Source organism: Schistocerca piceifrons, chromosome 8 (genome assembly GCF_021461385.2).
Source record: "Schistocerca piceifrons isolate TAMUIC-IGC-003096 chromosome 8, iqSchPice1.1, whole genome shotgun sequence".
NCBI lineage: Eukaryota > Metazoa > Arthropoda > Insecta > Orthoptera > Acrididae > Schistocerca > Schistocerca piceifrons.
The window spans coordinates 455,554,720-455,578,175 of NC_060145.1; the positions used below are offsets into that span (position 1 = coordinate 455,554,720).

General features: G+C 45.8%; 1 protein-coding gene across 1 annotated transcript in view; it reads right to left on the reverse strand.

The window, feature by feature from the left end:
* The window catches only part of LOC124712446 (popeye domain-containing protein 3-like), a 250,260-nt gene that overhangs the window by 59,324 nt on the left and 167,480 nt on the right, over positions 1-23,456 (reverse strand). The window contains exon 5 of the mRNA XM_047242741.1: positions 11,445-11,576. Within this exon, the coding sequence (XP_047098697.1) occupies positions 11,445-11,576 (132 nt within the window). The remainder of the gene's footprint in view (positions 1-11,444; positions 11,577-23,456) is intronic.

Sequence of the window (23,456 nt, forward strand, 5' to 3'; positions counted from 1 at the left end):
TAGAAATCGTTGGGTAACAACTGATAAAAGGAGAAAATATAAAAATGCTGTAAATGAAGCAGGCGAAAGGAATACAAACATCTAAAAATGAGACTGACAGGAAGTGGAAAACGGCCAACTAGGAATGGCTAGAGGACAAATCTAAGACAAACAATCCTGTTGGAAGAACATCCGCAAGTGACCATTATAGCAGTGGTTGAAAATACCGCCTCAGTTGTAAATTTCTTTTATTGTCCCAAGACCGGTTTCGGGCTGTTATAAATCCATATTCAGGTGTTGTACTGGAAATAGCAAGAGACGGGAGATAATTTTCCCACGCCGCAACAAACACAAAAAAGAAAAAAAATTCTAAAAATTTTTTAAAAGCATTTCGAAACCGCCGGTCAATGCGAAAGGGACACCAGACAGTACTATGGAGGACTGCTTGGGTGGGGAAATATACAAATAACACCGGGACACTTACACTTGGTGTTGTGACCCCCGAGTGCCGCGGTGGACGTGTACTAGGCGCGGTGTGGTGCCTATGAGCAGAGAACAGGGAGTAGTGGATGCCAACGAGGAAGCAAACTGGTAGACCAGAGTGACAAAAGTGCTGCCATCCACTGACGGAGAGAAGAACGCGGGACCACTAGCCCGGCCGTTCACAATTTGAATTAGTGGTTTACATTTAAAATAACGAAAAAACAAACAATTACACAAGATATACACGAATAAGTAAAAAGTGCATATTGCGTAATAAAGGAGCGTATTGAACAGAACTGTGGTAAAACTGAGTGGAAGCTGCGATATAAAATTATTATATAAACCGTAAAGCGCAATGAAACTTTCCTTTTACATGAGTGGCAAACAAGTTTTAAAATTAGTGGGGATGTATAAGTGGTAACGTGGAACAACGCGCCACAGTCATCAGTTAAAAGAACATATACATGTGCCACTCCTATTTACAAACTCTCGTTACTGATTAATAGGGAAAGTAGAAAAACCTTACAGTATATACTGTCAGAAAGTAATATGCCAATTAATAGCTAGCGGCAATAACACTAAAAGAACGCATTAAAAATGGGGTCAATTTGAAACCTCCTAACCAACAGTCGACAACTAATCGAGGCTTACATGAGATAAGACCTGAGACGTATTTGACATGAAAGACAGGTACATTTTTAATTAGTGACGGCACAATTAATGCCACAGCAATATAATGCGCCATAGTCATAAGATAAAATGAAAAACATGCAAACCTTTCTAAGGAGACGACAATTTTACAGCTACGTAAAATGAACTCGGTGGATCTTGCGGACCTCACTGTAGAAAACAGGCATGTGCCGTACATTCGTTAATCTTATTGAAGGCTACAAAAATAATGGCAAAAAAACATCGATCCAATTAAAAAGTATATATGTATACATGTAATGAGGTTCCGGAAACAGAAGGAAATGAGGCTGGACGCTGCTTCAAAAAAGAAAAGTTATCCGGCAAGACTGCGTGCTTAAGCACAGTTTGCTCGTTCAAAGTGTCAGACGGATCACGGCAAATGCTGTGGATGATTCCTATTTCCCGTAAAATGTTTAAAACCAGGCCCTTACGTTGAATATGTAGAATGCTGCAATTTGTATTTGTATTTGAAACGGAATGGTTATGATCCTTCAAGTGGTTAGTGAGAGCGGATTTGGAATTGCTAAGATCATGATGCTCTCTGAGCCGTATGTTAAAAGAGCGGCCAGTTTGACCTATGTATGCGGAAGGACACTCACTACGGTGGATGCGATAGACGCCCGATTGTGCGTAGCGATTGTCTTCTCTGGTTTCGTGGCGCTTCAATAGGCGCCCGACTTTATGCAGGGAGTAGAAGGCGGATATAACCCCCTCTTTCCTAACCAATTTGCCAATCCTGTCAAATGTAACACCTACATATGGGATCCTGCAAAAATAGTATATAGAGAGTCTGTATGAAGGAGATGTACTTGACGGCAACATTATAGAAGTTGAAGAGGACGTAGATCAAGATGAAGTGAGAGATACGATACTGCGAGAAGAATTTGACAGAGCACTGAAAGACCTAACTCGAAAAAGGGCCCTTGGAGTAGATGAAATTCCGTCACGCCCGCTGACAGTCTTGGAAGAGCCAGCAATGACAAAACTCTTCCATCTGGTGTGCAACATACGTGAAACAGGCGAAATGCCTATTACGGTAGTGCCGCCTCGTTTCCTTATTCCATTTACTGGCGTCACTAACATCCTGCCTTATTTGCCCGTGAGTGGCAGCAGCAGCGCCTGTCGATAAGTGCACTGTCGTACCATCTCTGGAGCGACCGATAAGATTTCCGGGTCGTCGTGTGACGTGTAGTCAGTGGCACAACCCGCACGCTGCGCGCACACAGAGCTGTTCGAGATGTCGTTGCGAGAGGAGTGTTTTCATGTGAAGGGTGTGCCGGATCGCCGTCCGGCGGGGCCAGCTCAGGCGACTGAGCTGATCCCGTCGGCGGCCCCATCCGGCCCCCCACTTCAGACGAACCAGCTTCCGACCACCGACTACGACCAGGTTTACTCTCCCACTGATGACTCGCGTTCTTGTGACCGAGCGTTCATTATTATGAACAAGCTCGCTCACGGGGGCTCTTACCCCGGTCGAGATGACGACGAGGCGGCCATACTGACCTTCTGCAATATCCGGAAGGCTGCTGCAGTACCGAGCTCGGGGCAGCAAGAGTAGGGTGTGCCACCGAGAGCCTCGCCGGTCGCCCTGCAAGAATTTGCGGTCCCGGCGACGGTGCTTCGATGGGAGCTGCGCCGCTGGGCTCGACCACCCAAGAGGTCGATGTTCCCCCGGTTGCCCCATTGGCCCCGATGACACGTGAAGAACCCGTTGGTTCGCTAGTTGACGCGCCGTCCCTGCGGTCTGGACGGGCGCAAAGACAGATCAAGAGGCCACCAAGATGGAGGCCATTGACCTCCCGGAAGCGAACTTTGCCGAGGCAGAGCGTCGCGACACCGACTCTGACGAAGCCCGAGCGCCCATACAGCACCGGGCTATGACTCGGACACCCACTTCTCGACCTCCGACTCCGCGCGGACGCGGAAGAAGGCACCCAGAGCCTCCCGCGCTGCCGCTGCAGCGGCTGGGAGGACTGTAGTGGGCTCTTCCCAGAATGCCGCCAAGGCGCGACCTCCGAAGAGGCCGCAGCGGCCCACTGCGTCGAATGCTGTCTCCCGGCAGCCTGATGAGGACGTTTTTGTTGCCCCACGTAGGCGGCACACCGCCAGGGCTGCCGTACTGCAACCACCGCAGCCGCTGCCGACAACTAGCACGTTTCCAGGGGTATATGTCCACGGCGAGGCGCCTCTGGTGCCGCCCCAGAAGAAGCCGCCGCCCCCTCCGCCTATCGTCGTCCAATGGGACGGCGTGTATAAGGACTTCCAACAGAAACTCGACAGAGTAGCCACGTTCACTTCTATCAAGAATGCCGGCCGTGACCTCTACAAGGTCACGGTCGCGACACACGACGAGTACCGGGCGGTGATGGACGCCATCTGCAAGGACGGCCTCCATTGCTACAACCACCCCTCCGAGCCACTCAAACTTCTGAAGCTGGTATTCCGCCACCGTCCCCTCAAGTTTCGTGCGGACTACTTCCGTGAGAAACTGGAGGATATAGGCTTCGGCGTCAGGTCCACGGGCTCTCCCCGTACCCACCGCGACATGCCGCTGTACCAGGTTGTCCTCGTAGACAACCTGGAAAATCGGAAAATTTTCTAGGTGCAGCGGATCGGCCGCGTCGAGGTTGCGGTCGAACCACTCCGGGCCAAAGGCAAAAGGGGTCAGTGTTTCTCCTGCCAGCGGCTGGACGGCGTCTCCAGATACTGCTCCATGCCTCCCCGCAGCGTCAAGTGCGCGGGACAGCACGAGAGCAAATCTTGCGGCCTGGCTCGCGAGGACAAACCGACCTGCTGCAACTGCGGCGGACGGCATGTTGCCTGTTATAGAGGCTGTTCGGCTTTCAAGAGGGGCCGGAACCAGCAGCGAGGCAAGGGTGCTCCTTCTCGTAAGGTGCACCCTTCCACCAGGTTCGCTGCCGCCACCGAGAGCGGGTTACCTGCCCCCTCCCAGCGCTCTGACCAACCCGTCGGAGAGAGACAGCAGCCGACTGGGCCGTCCGCGGCTTCGCCCGAGAGGGCGGCTACCCCTGCGGCCGCGCCTGACCCGCGGGTTGCCCGCATGCGCAGGCGTCGCCGGCGCGCGAGGCGTTCCACCCTCGCCGCTGCACAACACACTGCCTCCGACACTCCGCCGCGGCAGATGCGGCCGGAAACTGTCGCTCCACGACAGTCGACACCTCCAGAGCGCCCCAGTCAGCCGCCCCAGTGGCGGAGGCCGCCTCCACTGCATCAGAAGCAGCTGAGCTCCGATCACTTCTGCGGTCGTTGAGCCAGCTGCTTGAGCAACTCCCGCTGTTCGTCACCGCGATCACGGTGGTTCTCCAGGTCGGCGTTGTTCCTCCACCCCGCCACGGATAATCACCATATCCGTGACCTCGCCGTCTGCGCTTTTAACGCAAATAGCTTGTTCCCGCAGCAAGGGGAATTCAGGGAGTTCTTGCGCGACGAGACAATCGATATTTGCCTCGTGTGCGAGACCTTCCTGAAGCCTGGGATACATGTAAAGATGGCCAACTATCGGTGCTACCGCACCGACAGGTTGTCCCATGGCGGAGGGACGGCCGTTTACATCGAGGCTTCCCTGAAACACCACGAAGTGTAGCTTCCGCCCCTCGCCGCTGTGGAAGCCACTGGGGTGACTGTTACCACTACGGCAGCAGACATCACCTTCGTTGCAGCCTACAAGCCCGCCGAGGGGACTGCTCCAGGAGGCTGACTTCGATGCTCTACTGGCGTTGCGCGGGAAGATTTTCATTCAAAAATGGCTCTGAGCACTATGGGACTTAACATCTATGGTCATCAGTCCCCTAGAACTTAGAAACTACTTAAACTTAACTAACCTAAGGACATCACACAACACCCAGCCATCACGAGGCAGAGAAAATCCCTGACCCCGCCTGGAATCGAACCCGGGAACCCGGGCGTGGGAAGCGAGAACGCTACCGCACGACCACGAGCTGCGGGCAAGATTTTCATTGCGGGTGACCTTAACGCCAAACATACGGAATGGAACATCCGCATCATCAACGCCAGCGGCCGCCGCCTCCCTCGCGCCACGCAACGGCATGGCGCGATGTTGCTGGGGCCTTACGACCACACTGTCTTTCCCCACCGAGGCCAGCCCGACGTGTTCGACATCGCTGTACTGAAAGGTGTCGGGCACCTCACGTCTGCCGCCGTCCGACGCGCCCTGTCGTCTGATCCCCTCCCAGTCGTCTTCAACACGGATGCCGTCGGCGCGTCCTTGCCGGCTGCCTGCCGCATCTTCCGCGGCATCGATGAGGCCCGTTCCCGGGCAGAGGTCTTAGACCGCCTCGAGGGAGCGCCTGATCCGGACGTGGGAGGAGCCGACGGGGCGTTGGCCTTTTTCACGCGCCACACACTAGCAGCCGCGGTGGTGGCTACTCCCAGGCGGCCAGGACGGCCGCGAGAGACGTCGCGCCAACTCCCGCCGCATATCCTGGAGGCGATCACCCACAAGAATCGCCTCTTTCGGGAGTGGCAGCTCACGCGGCTGGAGACGAGACGCCGCCTCAACAGGGCGCGGCACGAGATTCGGGCCGCCGTGGACGAGCACAGAAACCGGGACTTGGCGGGCCTTGTCGCCACCCTCACGACGACGGACGGCAGCGCATGGCGGACCGCCAGGCGCTTCCTTCGTCGACACCAGCGCATTCCTCCTCTCCAAGTGGGTGCAAACGTTGTCTGCGAGCCCGAAGCAAAGGCCAGCGTCCTCGCCGACACGTTTGCAGACAATTTTCAACCCGCCGAGGGCGTGGTTGATGTCGACCACGTCCGCCTAGTGGAGGACCAGTTGCTGGTTCTCATCGCTGCGCGGGACGAAAACGACGAGATCGAAGAGATATCGGTGGAGGAAGTCGACTTGCAGCCCTGTCGCCACAATCCCAAGGCGGGTGGCTCGGACGGCGTTACCAACTGCCTGTTGACGATGCTGCCGCTGGAGGTACACCAGACTCTGGCGGCCATCTTCAGTAGCATACTCCGCTCTGGGACCTTCCTTTCCGCGTGGGAACACGCGGAAGTGGTTGCCATTCCTAAGAGCGGGAAGGACCCCCGCCAGGAAGCGAATTACCGCCCGATCAGCCTGCTCCTGTCCCTCTCAAAAGTTTTTGAGAGGCTGTACGTGGGGTGGCTGCTACGCCACGTCACGGACCATCAGCTCATCCCTGAGGAGCAGTTCGGGTTCCGGAGCGGCCATTCGACCACCCAGCAGCTGTTGCGCCTCGTGGAGCAGGCAATGCGAGCGCTGGAGAAGCGGGAGTACCTAGGGGCGGTGCTTCTCGACGTCTCCGAGGCCTTCGACTGCGTGTGGCACGACGGCCTCATGTATAAACTTTTTGTACACGGGGTACCGACGTCACACGTGGCCCTGCTGCGCTCCTATCTCTCGGGACGAACATTCCACGTCCGAGCAGACGGAGACTCCACCGATCGGCAGATTCGCGCGGGAGTGCCGCAGGGGTCGGTTCTCGGCTCCCTGCTGTACTCCCTCTACACAGCCGACGCTCCGCTGGTGGCACGCATGGAGTTAGCACTTTATGCTGACGACACGGCGTTGTTCACCCGTAGCACGAACGCGGCCGAGATGCGCCGTCGCCTCCAGCTCGGGTGTGATGGGGCCTACAGTCAAAATTAATAATCTGGAATGTATAGGACATGTATAAAAAAGAATGGGATCACGACTTCTAAAGATATGTAAGGAGAAAAAGTTAGGTGGTAAAGGGGGCCTGACAAAGGCTAAAATAGACAGGATCCAGACTTATTATCCTATGGCCATTATAAATAACTGCAACACTGTAGAAGCAATGAGGAGAGCCATCTGGGCTATATTGTTTCATAAAATTTCAACAGATGAGGAACCACAACATAACCTTTGCCCACGGGGACCTGACAGCCGATACAAATTCAACAACCCACCTACATCTTCCAGCTATAAGCACAAACATTCAATTCCAGAAAAAAATCCTGCTAGCTGTGAAACCCATTTTCAGAGACCTTAGCCAACAAGAGTTCTTGAAAAAGTGTCTCCATGGAAAAACTCAAAACCCAAATGAAAGTTTGAATTCTGTCATTTGGACAAGGCTACCAAAAACTGTTTTCGTTAGAAAAGAAACACTAAAATTTGGTGTTCATGATGCAGTGATGTGCTTCATACTGAAAGGGGACTGAAAAGTATCGACATGGACCGTATCCGTTATACTGATATTTCCGCAGGAAATGCTACCAATGAGGCCACGATAGCCAGAAGATCAAATAAAGGAAGATAAAGATCAAGAAGCTGAGCCACAGTATAGCCCTGGAATGTTTTAAAAGTGTGTCTGTATGACATTGTACATTACTTTCTTGCATGTAAAACTTTAATACCCTTTTTCTCAAAACTACATTTTTTGACCTTCTGGTACACTTTTCTCAAAAACTATGACTGCTACAGACGTCAGACTTACAGTATCTCTTGTTAATACAACGATTATTAATTAGATAAAAATAGACCAGTAGTGATAAAAAGAACAGATTTACAAGCTCCAAGGTGTTTTGAAAAGTTTTAATTTTTTGTCTTATAGAACAAAAAAAGATTACTCATGTAATATATATAAAATACATTAACCATTTTTATTTGATTTGAGAATGATGTTTCAGCTGTACACTGTAAAAGTTTCAGATCTTTATCTCCAGTAGTTACTTCAGAAAGTGTACCTGACGTTTGCTCGTTTTAGCATTGATTCCTTATGGGAGTTCCCTCGCGACTGTGTCCCCTTAAAATGTCTCCAGTAAAATTCGGCTTAAGGCCCCATATAAAAATATAACAATCTCATGCCTTAAGGGCAAGGCAAGAACATTAATTTAAGAGAAATTGATACTCGGCTGGAAGCCACACATCAACCAAATAACTAAAATCCAACAGGGAAATTACTACATAGCACACAGGGAACAGTGCTCAGAAGTTTCGAAAGGGCGTCCAAAACAGGGCGCTGCGCCTTTCCCTCCACAAGCCGCCTCGCTACCCAACGAGGCTGCTTCACGAGGAAGCACGCGTCCCGCTATTGCGGGATCGCTTCCGGCACTGCAGAACACTGGCAGTTGCCTGATTCGTGGGCTAAGCCGCCAGGTCCACCACAGGCCGACAACACGTTGGCCCGACCTCCTGCGGGAGTAGCCTAACTCCCGCGGAGTCGATGACGCCACTTAGAGCGTCTCCACGGTCAGAGAGGCTCCCTCAGGGTAGCTCAAACAGATAGGCCACTCAGTTCAACCCTGAGGTTAGTGCAGGAACAGCAGCTGCGCTGCTTACACTGCCCACGCACCTGGCAGGTGTTGCCAGTGTTTTCCAGCAGCAGCAGCAGCAGTGGGAGACGCACCAGCAGTGCAGTTGCGACGGAGCAGCTGTCGCGGACGGACCAGCAGTCCAGTCGGTCGGCTGGCGTAGGGCACCAAACCAGCAGTCCAGTCGGTCGGTTGGCGTAGAGCAGCAAGCAAGCCCCTGGCGCGCGGGCTGGAGCCGCTGGCGGCGTGCACGCATGGTTGGAGTGTGAGGTGCTGCTTGCGTGTGCTACGAAGTTCGTCGCCCACCGACCTTGGACATGAAAGTTGAGTCCTCACTTAATTTACCAGCGATCCTCAACTGTTTACATTTCTTCATTGGATGCTGGTTGTCGGCTTTGGGACATTCTCACGAGCAACAACGTGTGTGTATTTTAGTCGGCTAAGATTCCAAACGCCTTCCTGTGAAATTTAACTTAATTTATTCCCTATTATTGAAGTTGACCAGCGGTATCTTCTCCCTTGTGGCCGTTGACGTTCCAGTTACCTGCCCTAGTCGTTGACGTAATTTCAGGCAGTGTATTTTCCTTCTCGTGGTCTTGCTGTCCAGCTGATGTGTGTTTGGTCGTTGTGGGCGCCAACATTCTGTGTGTCGTGTATTGAAATCTTGTGGTCGTTTTGCTGGTTGCATGGAGTGGAGCTGATTTGGTTGGTTGGTCGGTCGGCTGTATGTCGGTTGGGCTACCTCCAGATTGAGAAGTCGTTGGGCAGGCTGCCTGTCTCACCTAAACGGGCATTAGTGTTACAATCCCAGGCCGACCCTTCGAAACTTCGGAGCACTGTTCCTTGTGTCCATGTTTGGATTTTAGTTATTTGGTTGATGTGTGGCTTCCAGCAGATTATCAATTTCTCTTAAATTAATGTTCTTGTCTTGCCCTTAAGGCATAAGATTGTTATATTTTTATATGGGGCCTTCAGCCGAATTTTACTGGAGAGATTTTAAGACAAGGCATTCTGCCTTTTAGATTGAAACTGTTTCTAGGCCTTAAGCCATTAAATAGATTTTGTTATTATGTGGCCTTCAGCCGAGTATTAATATCTCTTAAGTTAATGTCCTTGTCTTGCCCTTAAGGCATGAGATTGTTATTCTTTATTTTGTATGAAATGTTTTAACATATGGCCTTCTGCCCTTTAAAATAGAAACTCTTCGTCTAGGGCCTAAACCGTTAAATTATTTGTTGATGAGCGGCCTTCAGCCGAGTTTTAATATCTCTTAAATTAATCCTCTTCTCTTGCCCTTAAGGCATAAGATGGAGCCTTCAGGCCAATTTGCATGAAATGTTTTAAGATTACGCCTTCTGTCTTTTGATTGAAACTCCTCTTATTGCTTAATATGCGACCTCCAGCCCAGTTCCATTACAATTAAATTGCTAAGGCCTTCCGCCGATTAGATTAAACATTTAGAAAAATTCTTAGGTGAAACCTCCAGAAGAACCTTGTATTTCAATTTGCTTAAGCCTTGTATCTTGGATTTGGAATGTGGCCTTCAGCCGATCTAAAGCTAATCAAAGGAGGTCGATTAAAGTTTTGAGTGTTTTGGATCCTTGTTGTAATACTGTGTGCTGATAAATAAAGTTTGTGTGTTGAGTGCAACGGACAGGAACTCATTTTGGCCCCTTTCCACAAACTAATCCGTTCTGTGCTGCTAGCCCAGGCATTTCAATACTCTCTTCGGAGTTCTGAAGGTATCAGAGGTAACATACAGGGAGCGAAAGGCTATTCACAACTACAGAAAGGAAAGTGCAGTCGTAAGAGTCGAGGGACATGAAAGGGAAGCAGTGGTTGAGAAGGGAGTGAGACAGGGCTGTAGCCTATCCCTGATGTTATTCAATCTATACACTGATGAAGCAGTAAGTGAGAGCAAAGAAAAATCTGGAGTAGGAATTAAAGTGCAGGGCGAAGAAATAAAACCTTTGAGGTTTGCCGATAATGTTGTAGGTCTGTCAGAGACAGAAAAGCACTAATAAGTGTTGAAAAGAGGAGATAAGATGAAAATCATCAAAGTAAATCAAGGATACTGGCACGTAGACGAATTAAATCGGATGATGCTGAGGGAATTGGATTAGGAAACTAGACCCAAGATGGTAGATGAGTTCTGCTAATCGGACAGTAAAATAACTACTGATGGCCGAAGTTGAGGATATAAAATATAGAATGACAACGACAAGAAAAACGTTTCTGGAGAAGAGAAGTTGGTTAACTTCGAATATAGATCCAAGTGTCAGGAACTTTTTTGTGAAAGTAATTGTACAGAGTGTAGCCGCGTGTGACAGAGAAACATGGACGATAAGCAGTTTAGACAAGAAGAGAACATAAACTGTCGGAACATGGTGCTACAGAAGAAAAATGTTGAACATTAGATGTGTATAACTTGTAATTAATGAGGAGAAAGCGAACAGAATTGGGGAAAAAAGAAATTTGTGTCACATCTGGACTAATAGGACTCACACTGAGACATCAAGGGATCACCAGCTTAATAGTGGAGGGAAGTGTGAGAGTAAAAATAGTAGAGCGTGACCAAGAGATAAATACAGTAAAGAAATTCAGAAGGATGCAGACTGGAGTAGTTATTCGGAGATGAAGAGGCTTGCAGAGAATAGAGTAGAATGGAGACGTACTTCAAGCCAGTGTTCGGACTGAAGAAAACAACAACAACCACACCGTGAGTTGGGGACCTGAGGAATGGGGCGATAGATGCCTCACCTTTCTGTGCGACAGCATAGACCTACACCCAAATTGCATTCCAGCGTAAGTTACAGACGTAAGATGAGACGTATCTGATGCCTTACCTTGGCACACAGCAGTGGTTTCAGTTGGTCTACATGCGTGATGTTCTGCAGTCCTCCTTCAGGAGCTGAGATACGCCTCACCTTTCCGGACAGCAGCAGCTCCAGCTAGTCTGCACGCACGCCTGGTAGGTCTTGTCCTAACTGGTGCAGGCGACGGCTCACCTTTCCAGAGAGCAGCAGTCCCAGGCGGTCGGTCCGCGTGATGTTCTGCATGGCGTACGCCTCGCCGGCGTGCAGCGACATGATCTGGGCGAATTCGGCGCTCACCATCTTCTTGAACTGGAGTCGCGACACCTGCAACAGCGTTCAAACGAGCTACCGGAGCACGTGGATCGAGGGATCGAGTAACGAACGCCTCGAGACAATTTTACACTGGCCTTGGGGACTCGCCTCAGGTCCTCATCCCCGCCTTTGTAGGCTATAACAGCAATTTATTCGTCCTCGCTTGCCGTGCATTTTTTGCACACTACACTCGCAGCTGCATGCAAAATTTACATGTGTACACTTTGAATCTGGTGCTGATACGGTGACCTCTACGTAATTCCCGTCAGGGTCAAACTGTTCTGCACCTCGGCTACCAGTATTGTCATACAACATCATAGCAGTTGAGTTTCCAAGACGATATTCACAACTTCCTTCAGCTGCTAGCGAGGTGGGACAGAAGTCAAAATCATATTGTACATCGGCTCGTAAAAAACATTATTATTTTTATGGATGTTAAACTCATATAAGCTACTTGGTGTATTCAGGGAAATGCTGCAAAACTACATTGCATTTATGCCACAAAATTAAACTGTTTTTATAACAATTAAAAAATTTATGAGCGGTGCATTTTCTTTCTGGATTTTGTCTTGAAGAGGTGGCAAGGTGGTATATATAACGGTGGCCCAAGTTGTGTACAGGGTCAGTCGGCCACTGACAAGTAGGCAGTAATTGTACGCCGTTTGCTGTGAGTGTCGGTTGTGTGAGTTTATTTGTTTGAGTTGACTGATTAATTCCAAAAAACAAAACAAAAAAAAAAGAGAGAGAGAAAAGAAAGAAGGAAACGACGAACCACCGAACCACCAAGGACTTCTTCGAATGGGACAGAAATCGGTTTGTACATGTATAGACAAACAAATGATTACAATTTCTGAAAGATCGGATGATTTAGTCAAGAGGAAGAAGTTGACAAATTGAGCAAGTCAGTAACGCGCTGCTCCACCTCTGAATGGCCCGTTGCTTTAGCACTTCACGGCAGTCCGTCCTAGGCCTACACTTCAGCAAGATAACGCCCTCCCGCGCACAGCGAGAGGTTGTGCTGCTTGTGTTCGTGCTTCCCAAATCCTATCTTGGCGAGCAAAGTCGTCCGATCTCTCCCCAATTGAGAAGGTTTGGAGTATTATGGGCAGGACCGTCCAACCAACTCGCGATTTTGTCGTTCTAACGCGCCAGTTGGACTGCATTTGTCACGACATCCAACAACTCTATCAATGAATGCCAAGCCGAGGATCTGCTTTCATAAGTGCCAGAGGTGGACCAACACGTTACTAACTTACTCAACGCTCAATTTGTGAAGCTCTTTCTCTTCGATAAATCATCCAATTTTTCTGAAATTGTAATCATTTGTTTGCCTATACATATACATCACAACTACCGATTTCCGTCCCATTCGGATAATTTCTTCGTGATGCCTTTCTTTTCTTTTTTTTTTCGTAGAACTTACATTGTGAATGTCTACCGATTTCAACCCTACGTTTGCCCAAACAGCCACTGTCCACACAAAGAACAGCATTTGAGATGCAAACACTGGTCACGTGTGTGTGTGTGTGTGTGTGTGTGTGTGTGTGTGTGTGTGTGTGCTTCTGCGTGGGCTAGAATGAGATGTCGCTTCTGATGAGCGACTGAGCGACATAGAAAACAATGCCGTAGGAACTCCGCAGCGAACTCTGAAAGCGATGGCTGGTGACTACCCCCATCAGCTAGCCATGGATCATGGCAGCACAACTGTCCACTTCCACAGCGGAAAGTCCCTCGTTCACCCACCTACCTGTCAGGACGGAAGGCAAGGCTGCTTGTAGTGAGCAGCACATCACACCGTGAAGTCTTGAAGGGATGTGTGGGTCACTGTTGGGGGAGCAATGTGATAGAGTATTACGAAGCTCTCGACAAAGAAAGGAAACGTACTTGTGTGAATATGAATTGGAAATGTTACAGTTGCTGAGCAATTTCTCAATATATTCGCTGACTGAGCTGAACTTATTCCCACACCTTATGATCGCTTTCTTACTTTTTTATTATAAACGTAGAGCGTAAATTGGGGCATGTTGCCGATCACTTCATTTCTCAAAAAGGAGGAGAAAATGTTGGATTTAGAGGGTAGTGTACCTAGGAAAACATAGTGTTTCCTGGTTGGTGATTCAGTCTGGTAAGCGGTTTTAGAATCAGATAAAGGAAGGCGCAATGCAGACCCCCATAAGCAGTTTCTGGCATTTTATACTGTTTTTTGCGTTGTGAGACATGAGGTTGTGTTTTGTGCAGCGTATGTAAATACTAAGAGCTCTATATATTTAAGTGCCGTTCAATACATAAAAACTGTTTGAAGGAAATTGTTACTTCTACAGTAATAGGGCTTTATGGTGAGTAAAATTCTGTTTAAAATTAGTTACATAACTTGTGGATGCTTAAACCATATTTTGCTATTCGTGCACCATTTTGTACCTTGAAACTAAAGGCCTTTTCTACGACTGAATACGTGATATTTGCAAATGAACTGTGTTTCTACAATGTCTTAACGATTTCGCCTGTCTTGAAAATGAAAATTTTTATTAATTGTCAATAGCTTCTGTTCCAAGATGTTAACTTGTAACTGGTTTTTGAGAACAATTCTTCGTAGTTTGATTTCACTTACTGACTTTGGTTTATAGTAAAAAAATACAGTATGGGCAAGAGTTTCTCGACTGCAACTGTTTTAAATTTGAATAGAATATTTGTTCCTGTGAACATGATCATGTTGTATCTCCGACCAGTTTTTCACGTTTTGAAAAGAACCTTACTATACCGGAATAATTTTTGTATTTTGAGAAAAAGACTTCAGCACACATAAAGGGGACACTAAGAAAGAATTGTGTGACATAAATGAAAGCTGATAGGTGTGTTCCTACGCCTGAAGGACGATGTCTATTTAAATTTCGTGCCAGTCCTATAAGAGCGGCGCCAGTACTTTCACCATGACGATGCAAATCATGTTTCATTCAAGTACACGCTGTAAAGATCGTGAGCCTTAGTTGCTTTTGAGATTGGACGTGGTGAGTTGATGTTGGTCAAGAACGCCTTTACGGCGAACAAAGACACCACTATCAACACCTCACTCTGTTTGAAAGAGGCTGTGTAATAGGGCTACGATAAGCTGGATGTTTCTCCCGCGATACTGCAGAAAGATGTAGTGGGAGTGTAGCCATTCTATGTGATTGTTGGTAGCAGTGGTCACGAGAATGTACGGTCACAAGAAGACTGGAGTCGGATGGCCATGTGGCAATGTCGAGGGGGAAGACCATTCGGTGTACGGACCTGGAGCTTCGTACTGCATCTGCAGCACCATTTTGAGCAGCACTTAGCATCACAGTGACACAAAGAACTGTTACGAATCGGTTATTTCATGGCCAGCTCCGAGCCAGAGCCCCTGCAGCATGCATTCCACTCACCCCAAACTACCACCATTTCCGACTTAGAGGTGTCAAGCAACAGCTCTCTGGACGGAAGAATGGAGGTCTGTTACGTCTTCTGACGAAAGCTGGTTACGAATCGGTGTCAGTGATGACCAAGTATGGGTCAGAAGCGCTCACGTGGTTGTCCCTCGCACCCTGACTGCAAATTTGTACGTCAGTCTGGTGATACCACCGGTTGTACTGCCATTCATGAACAGTATCCCAGGACGTGTTTTCCAACAGGGTAACGCTCTACAGAGTGTCAACATGATGCCTTCGCCTGCTCAATCACCACATCTCTTTCCAGTCGAGCACATAAGGGGTCCCGACAGACGACAACTCCAGCGTCATCTACAAACAGCATTAACCATCGCTGTGTTGACTGACGAAGTGCAACTGGCACGGAACTGCATCCCATAATCTACCATCCGGCACATGCATCCACGTTTGCTTGCACTCAACATTCTGGGGGTGACAAAGCTTGTTAATGTATCAGCATTTCACATTCGCAATGGTTTATCTTGCACTTGTATTAACCTGTGATGTCGCAATATTAATCACTTGTTACAGTATGATAATTTTAAATGGTCTAACTACAATTGAATGAAACACAGTTTCCGTGTCGTGTGCGTTTTGCCTTTAATCTTTTCTGTGCACCCTCAGTGGCCTGGAATATGTACATATTTTTACTAATTAGTTTACGTTTTGGAACCATGTATATATAGGTTATAAAGGGTTCTAGTGGTTAGTTTTTCTATGATGTACTAATATTTTAAATTCTACTTGCAGGTTCCTTGGATGATAAAATTTTTGAAAACACTGATCAGTTATTCCAGCGTCGAGGGTCGGCACAACTTGCACCACGGAGTCCACCCACCGTTCTGGAGTCTGAAGATGGTTCTTAAATAGAATCGAAACCGATCACTCCAATAAACATAAAATGTTGCGATCAAGACGTGTTGTGATTTTGTTCCATTTTTGCCACTATTCTTCTTCTTATAATTACCATTTCGATTTTTGTTTTCCAAACTTCACAGCACTAGGAACTATGTTTTGGTTTGTGTTGCCGACTCTCATATGTTATTGCCAAACATCGAAGTTACTGCCAACTTTCCAGTGTAATCTTTCGGATATCTGTGATTTGTTTGAGTGTGAATGTATGTGTGTATGTGTGTGTGTGTGTGAGGGATAAATTCCGAGGATCAAGAATGTGAAACTTGTGATTCAATATAGATAGGCATGATATGTAGGAATTTTAATGCACGTTACAAAAAACACATCAGGTGTTGGAATAATAAAACAAGCCATTCCGCGTTTGCATAGCACTTGAAATGCCGTAACCACCATCCTACAAACATTGAAAAAGATATGAAAATAATCAGAATAAACAACAATGACAAATATCTTATACAAATGCAAAAAAACTTCCACATCCAGGAAGCCATTGCTGAAGACAAACAACTGATAAATGAGCAAACACACATCAGTACAGACTCCCTACTACACTTAATAAAATAAATGAAAAGATAAAAATCATCCCACTTGCACATGCAGTCACATTACAATAAATACATATCTTCCTCTCTCTGTCCCCCCCCCCCCTCACTCTCTCTCTCTCTCTCTCTCCTCCTGCCTTCTGATCACACACACACACACACACACACACACACACACACACACACACAGAAGCAAGCACGCACAACAAAGAAATCGTAGCAAAACAAATACGATTTCATACACACGCAAAAAGTATTATATACGTAAATTAAATAGTAAAAATATGTACATATTCCAAGCCACTGAAGATGCCTTGCAAAGAATAAAGGTGACGCGAATATCACGAAAACTGTGTTTCATTCAGTTGCAGTTAGACGGTCCAAAAGTAAAAATTATGAACATACCGTAATGTTACATGCAACTGAGGACAACAAGCTACAAAATTTGAAGATGTTAATCATTTTTGTATATTACCTAGAGACGTCAACGCAATAATTTTCATTATTCTACAGTAATTACTTTTGGGTTTTGCGATTTTTTTCCGTCAGTGTAATTAAGGATTTCGCGTCATGTGAGCCGTAAATATGCTCGGAATTTTTTAAACGGTTGTCAGAGTAAAGCTCGTCACAAAAGAAATTCAAGAAGCCTAAAAAGTAATTACCGAGTTAATGCGAGAGTTACAGCAACGTCGCAAAGGAAATGAAGAAAGGGCGCAGAGCGATAACGTGACTGGCCCGCCGGGCTTATAACGGCGGCCAGCGACAATCCAAACGGCTACGTGACCTGTAAACACTGTACAGAGATACTCAAAAAGAAGGAAAAAATTTCAGATAGACAACAGTTTAAAATGTGGACAATCCGGGTACGCGTTCCAATCACGGCCGTATTGGGGTTGTCGCTTTCTTCCTCATGGAGAACAATATGACAGGACTAACCTATCTAAACATACTTCAAAACTGGTTATTTACTCAACTTGAAGACGATTGAGATGACTTGATGTTCATACAAGATGGTATCTCGCCTCATTTTTCTAAATGACACTATTCCAGGACGTCGGATTGGAAGAGGAGGAGCAGAAGATGGCCTCCCACACCTCCAGATCTCAGACCTTGTGCCTTTTGAAACTTCCTGGCAGACTAAAACTGTGTGCCGGACCGAGACTCGAACTCAGGACCTTTGCCTTTCGCAGCCAACTGCTCTATCAACTGAGCTACCCAAGCACGACTCACGCTTCGTCCTCACAGCTTTACTTTTGCCAGTACCTTGCCTCCTACCTTCCAAACTTTACAGAAGCTCTTCTGTGAACCTGCAGAACTAGCACTCCTGAAAGAAAGGATAGTGCGGAGACATGGCTTAGCCACAGCCTGGGGGATGTTTCCAGAAAGAGATTTTCACTCTGCAGCGGAGTCTCGGTCCGGCACACAGTTTTAATCTGCCAGGAAGTTTCACACCAGCGCACACTCCGCTGCAGAGTGAAAATCTCATTCTTGTGACTTTTATCTGTGGGGTTGTGTAAAAGACCGCGCTTTTACCCCCCAATGCCTGGTCCTCTTGAAAGTGTGTGACATCGCATTGTTGAGGCTGTGAATTCGACGAGAGACCAGTTGCTTCGCGTGTGGCATGAAATGAGCCACCGGTTTGATATATGTCTAGAAACACATGGTGTTCACATTGAACGCATAAAAATTTAAACTTTTCTATTTCCAGAAATGTTGGAATTGTGTTTCTGTCTTTCGTAGTTTGGAAGCAATGTTTGAAATCTGCCCCTTCTTTCTGAATAGCTCTGTATTAAGGATAATCGTAATTAAATTACAAATTAACAAGAAACACTTGTTACGATTTCACCTGAAAGTTTCACGAAAAATCTATGGCACGGGCCCAAACCCCACACACAGAATTCTTTCAGGTATTGCAATGGGGTTGCAGTTACCGTTATTTGAACAAAAACATTAGCTACAAGGTGTGTTGCAGATTACGAGTTTTGTTTCCACTAAAAGCTTGTAGCCGGCAGGGACTACGCGAAAGATCAACTGTGTAAAATGCTGCAGGTACAGGCTATCCCACGTAAAACCGGTACGCCTCACATACCGGATAATCTTGTGTAGTCGAACTGCTTGTGAAGTAACAACACTGTCTCGAAAGACGGCTACGCTGCATTCTGTCGAAAAGTTGAGTGCGGCTGTGTGTTCGTGCCCCAGTTGTATCTGCGGTAGGAGACATTTAGTCAACATGTTCACCCTCAATGCTCATTTATACTAGTGGAACTCGCAAAGGGTGAGGTACAATACTGAAAATATTACGATATTGTAGGCGAAAATGTTGAACCTTGACGATAGCGTACCTAGCGACGCATAATGTTCCCGTGTTTCAATCTAGTGACCAATATTAGAATAACAATGAGGAGTGCGCATAAGCAGCTTCCGGAATTTTCTAATGTTTTTGTTCTTGTCAGACTTGAGATTGTCTTTTGTGCAGCACATGTAAATATTTTTAGTTCCACAGATTTATGTTGTATAAAGATAAGATCGCTTTAGCTGTAACTCTTTATTTACAGGCATGACCAATTTCGCAGCATTTAGGTGCATAATCATGTGTAATAAAATCATGTTCCGATCGAGAAAAGAGAGCGGGAAGACCCATGGCCCACCGTCATAAACCTTTCGCTAGGTAGCGGACGTCAGACATAGCATGATACCGTGAGCCTCTATGTTATTTTACGTCTGAAGTCCACAAACTAGGGGAAAACTGCTGCCAATGAATCCTCGGTCATACCATTCCTTTTTCTCGATAGGAACATGACATGATTTCATTGCTAAAATGTTGCGAAACCAGTCCTGCCTATAAAAAAGAACTTACAACTAAAGTGATCTTATCTTTTCAGAATGGGATTTACAGGCTCCGTCTGTCCTGGCTTAAAAGTCTGCTGCGTATAAATTTACGTGTTTTGTAACATATTAAAGTTACTTTGAAGATGTTCCTGCACTTAACTTAGGATCCACTCGGCAACTAATAAATACACGAAACCCTCCGTTGCCAAATTTACTTTTATTGTAATTTTAATTAAAGTGGAGCCCATAAAAACACCAAACATGGTGGCAAAATGTACGCATCTAAAGGCTACTTAAAAAAGGAATAAAATCACTTAAATTTGTTTCCACAAGAGGAGAATATAACATCCCAATTCGCTAACACTTACATTATACTGACACTCACTATTCACCCGTATGCACTATCAGAAAAGCCATCCCTTGTTATATCTTTAACAGTACATTATAGGTAAAGCTTGTTTACAAAATCATCTACATACAGCTAGACGAGGGGAATTCAAAAAGTAAAGACACACTTGTGAAAAGCTGTACTTATTCTGATGATAGAAAACTGAAACATGCGTTATTTTTCTACGTAACCTCCCTGGACTTCAATGCAGTTTTCCTGACGTTTTACGAGGTTTTTTTTTATTTCATCAGAAAATACGTTTTTCGGTTGCACCTGTAACCAATTTTGCACCGCAGCAATGAAGTCTGCATCACTTTCAAATCTTCTTTCTTGTAGTGCTTCTGTTAAGGATCCAAACATGTGAAAATCGCTTGGAGCCAGGTCTGGACTGTATGTTCTAGAACCTCGAATCTCATCTCCTTCATTGCGTCGGCTGTCCATTTGGCAGAATGTGAGCGAGCGTTATCTTGCTGCAGGATGACACCTCTTCACAGTTTCCCACGACGTTTGGATCTGATTGCAGGTTTTAGTTTCGTACGGAACACATCTCATCCACCATACAATACAGACCTGGCTCTAAAGCCTCGTTTACGCTGGGGCGACGTCCTGCAACATTGTGGCATGCTACGGAAATGTGGCGTGCGTCGTCTTGTAGCGTGCTACAACAGGCAACACCTTACGGCGTATGTTGCATGCGGCAGGTTAATTTATACCAAAGCAACAGAATTTGTGTCACACGTGTGTCGGTCTTGCAGTGTAATGGATGATAAAAGTGATCGCAGCGGCGGCCTACTTGGTACTTGCACATGCAGCTAACAACGAAAATGAAAACCAAAGGACAAGACACAGCTAGGTTTTGCAACCAGTGTTTCGATGTTCGGAATTGCTGTTCATACTCCCCCCAGGCCGCTTTAAAAAGAACATTTGAAAATATGTACTTGACATATGTGGGAGGTACATGTTCTTCAGGAGCTACATCGCCGTCATCATTTGATATTGTATCCTCTGTGTCATCAGTCTGAAAAAGTAGGGAAACTAATGAGTATGTTTTACTTTTCAGATCCCTTCAGATGCCAGAAATTTCGAAGTGGGATTTCCCCCAGTGCGTAGGAGCCATATAGGGCAAACATGTGCAAATTATGTGTCCTCCGAATGCTGGAAGTGAATACAAAAAAAAAAAAAAAAAAAAAAAAAAAAAAAAAAAGCATTCATCATAGTCCTTATGGCAACTGTAGACGCAAATTACTGCGTTCAATATGTAAATGTTGGATGTCACAGGGACAGAAAGATAGGGGAGGAGGAGACAGAGGGGGAGAGAAATTGACCTTAGCGAAGGGGAGAGTCATGGAGGGGATAGGAGGTGATAGAGGAGAGAAGCAGATGGACAGAGAGAAAGGCAGGAGAAGATGGGGAGTGGGAAAAGAAGGAGATGGACATAAGGGGAAGGTAGCAACATCCGGGCAATGCCGAGTTTATTTACCTCATTTGTAAAATTAATAAATCTTCATTTGTTGTTAATTAACAACTTTGTAAATGATTCATGTAATATACGATACTCAAATATACTAAAATATGAGATGAATAAAATGTAAAATTAAAATTTTTGTGTTGTTTTGTGCTTAATTTTAACACCCAGAAATTATAAGTGAATGTTAATTTGTTAAATCGTCGTAGTATGACAAAGCCACAGCAAAGTGTGGCCGGTTCAGCTAGTACTACAGTATATAATTGTCAATTTTAACTTAGAGTTTAGTTGAAGAGACGAGATGAATGAGACTGCTCCTGAAAATTCGAGGGTTTGCCTATTGGTTTGTCAAGGGCGCTATGGTGCTGAGACTTGATCCACCTTGCCGCAAATTTTTCTGCATCGAAGCAATGCAGCGGAGGTCCATTTATTGAAATGAAAAGTAGATTTGAAAGCGTCGGAATTTGTAAGTGATTTCTGTGATCAGTCAGTGTTAAATTCTTGGCACTAAATCCGCGTTCACTTTCAGCCGTAGATATAGGTATAACTTCGACTACTTTCACAAGTTCCTTCACAGAATTGAGCATGTGTTGAGGATTTTCTTTACAGATTCGAAAATCTTTAACTAGTGACGCACACGTGCTTTCGCGTAATTTAAAATCCACCTTATTACACAAGCGAGAAATTGACATGTCACCATAAAACACACGTTCATAATCATCTGAAGGCCATGTATTTGAATTTAATACGGCTACATCCGAAAAGAAATCTAGGTCCTCAAAGTGGTTTTTTATATTGTCTACCAAAGACTGAAAAAAAAAATTCTTCTGAAATGTCTGAAATCTGTTATATTCATCCGCTACAGTCTGGAACCGCGCGGCCGCTACGGTCGCAGGTTCGAATCCTGCCTTGGGCATGGATGTGTGTGATGTTCTTAGGTTAGTTAGGTTTAAGTAGTTCTAAGTTCTAGGGGACTGATGCCCTTAGAAGTTAACTCCCATAGTGCTCAGAGCCATTTGAACCATTTGTTATATTCATCACAAGATGGTTCTTTAATTAATACCCCTTTGAATGTGCGCTTTTCCTCCAACTCTTGTACTATCATCCTAATTCGTGGCGAGTCATTTGTTTTCAGTGTTTCAAGAGTTCTTATAGCCACGTCAATTTCCTGTTTTGCTTTAAGGACTGAAGAATTTCTGTTTCGCATTAAGAGTGATAATACTTGTAGAACTTCTAGGGCCTCATGAAGCATAACTAACTCCATTACAAGCAACCACTTTGTGATATGTTGCAGTAAACCTTGAAATTTAGATTTCTCCTGAGTTGATCTGGAACCATCATGTCTCAGTTTTTCAAAAAGATGGACAAGAGAACTGTGACTTTCAAGAAGAGCTCGAACAATATTAAATGAGGAAGCAACCCAACGTACGCGAAAAATACGGCCTAGTTTTAATAGCTGCGAGGATAATTCTTGTTTTTAAACCACCTTGTAGTAGTCCCTGATTTTTGGGACTTCGAGAAAACACAGAATATAAGGAATCTGAAAAAACTTGAATATGGTATACATCTGCTACATCATTCATAACATCGTGGACAGCTAATTCCATTTTGTGGTTCATACAAATCCTTACGTAAATGAATAAGCAGTAGAGCGGCTACGCCTTTGTAAGGTACAAGCATTGTTGAGGCACCATCTGTTGCGATACCTACAAGGTGATTTTTTAGTACATCATTTGTAATGCCATACTTTTCAAGAGGTGCTAACAGTGTGCTGAAAATGCATTCTCCTGTCCCCCTTTCTAATTCAACAATGTCAAAAAAATAATTGCAAGCAACTCCCTCAAAGGACAAACGTAAATATATTATTAAACAAGTTTTATTGGAAACCGTTGTACTTTCATCCATCATGATACTAAAGTTTGTACCCAATTCTACAAGGAAGTGAGCAAGATACTTTTTCATTTCTTCTCCTACAAACATAATGATATTTCGGCATGCATGGTCAGAATGAATCATATTACCGACTGATAAACCATTAAGCTTTTGTAGTTCGATTACTGCAGGATACGATTTGAATGATAATTTCTGTTTAGCTATTACACATGCAGATCTGAACAACGAAGCAGTTGCGATTACTTTTTCTTGGTGCTGCTTTCCCCACAACTTTTCACTTTAACCCACGCATTTTTCTAAACTTTTCATTTCTTTTATACTCATGATTTGTACGCACTTCATGTGTGATTTGCACTTTGCATGATCCCCGATATTATCATTTCGTTTTCTGGCGTTATTAGCAGAAACACCAGCTAA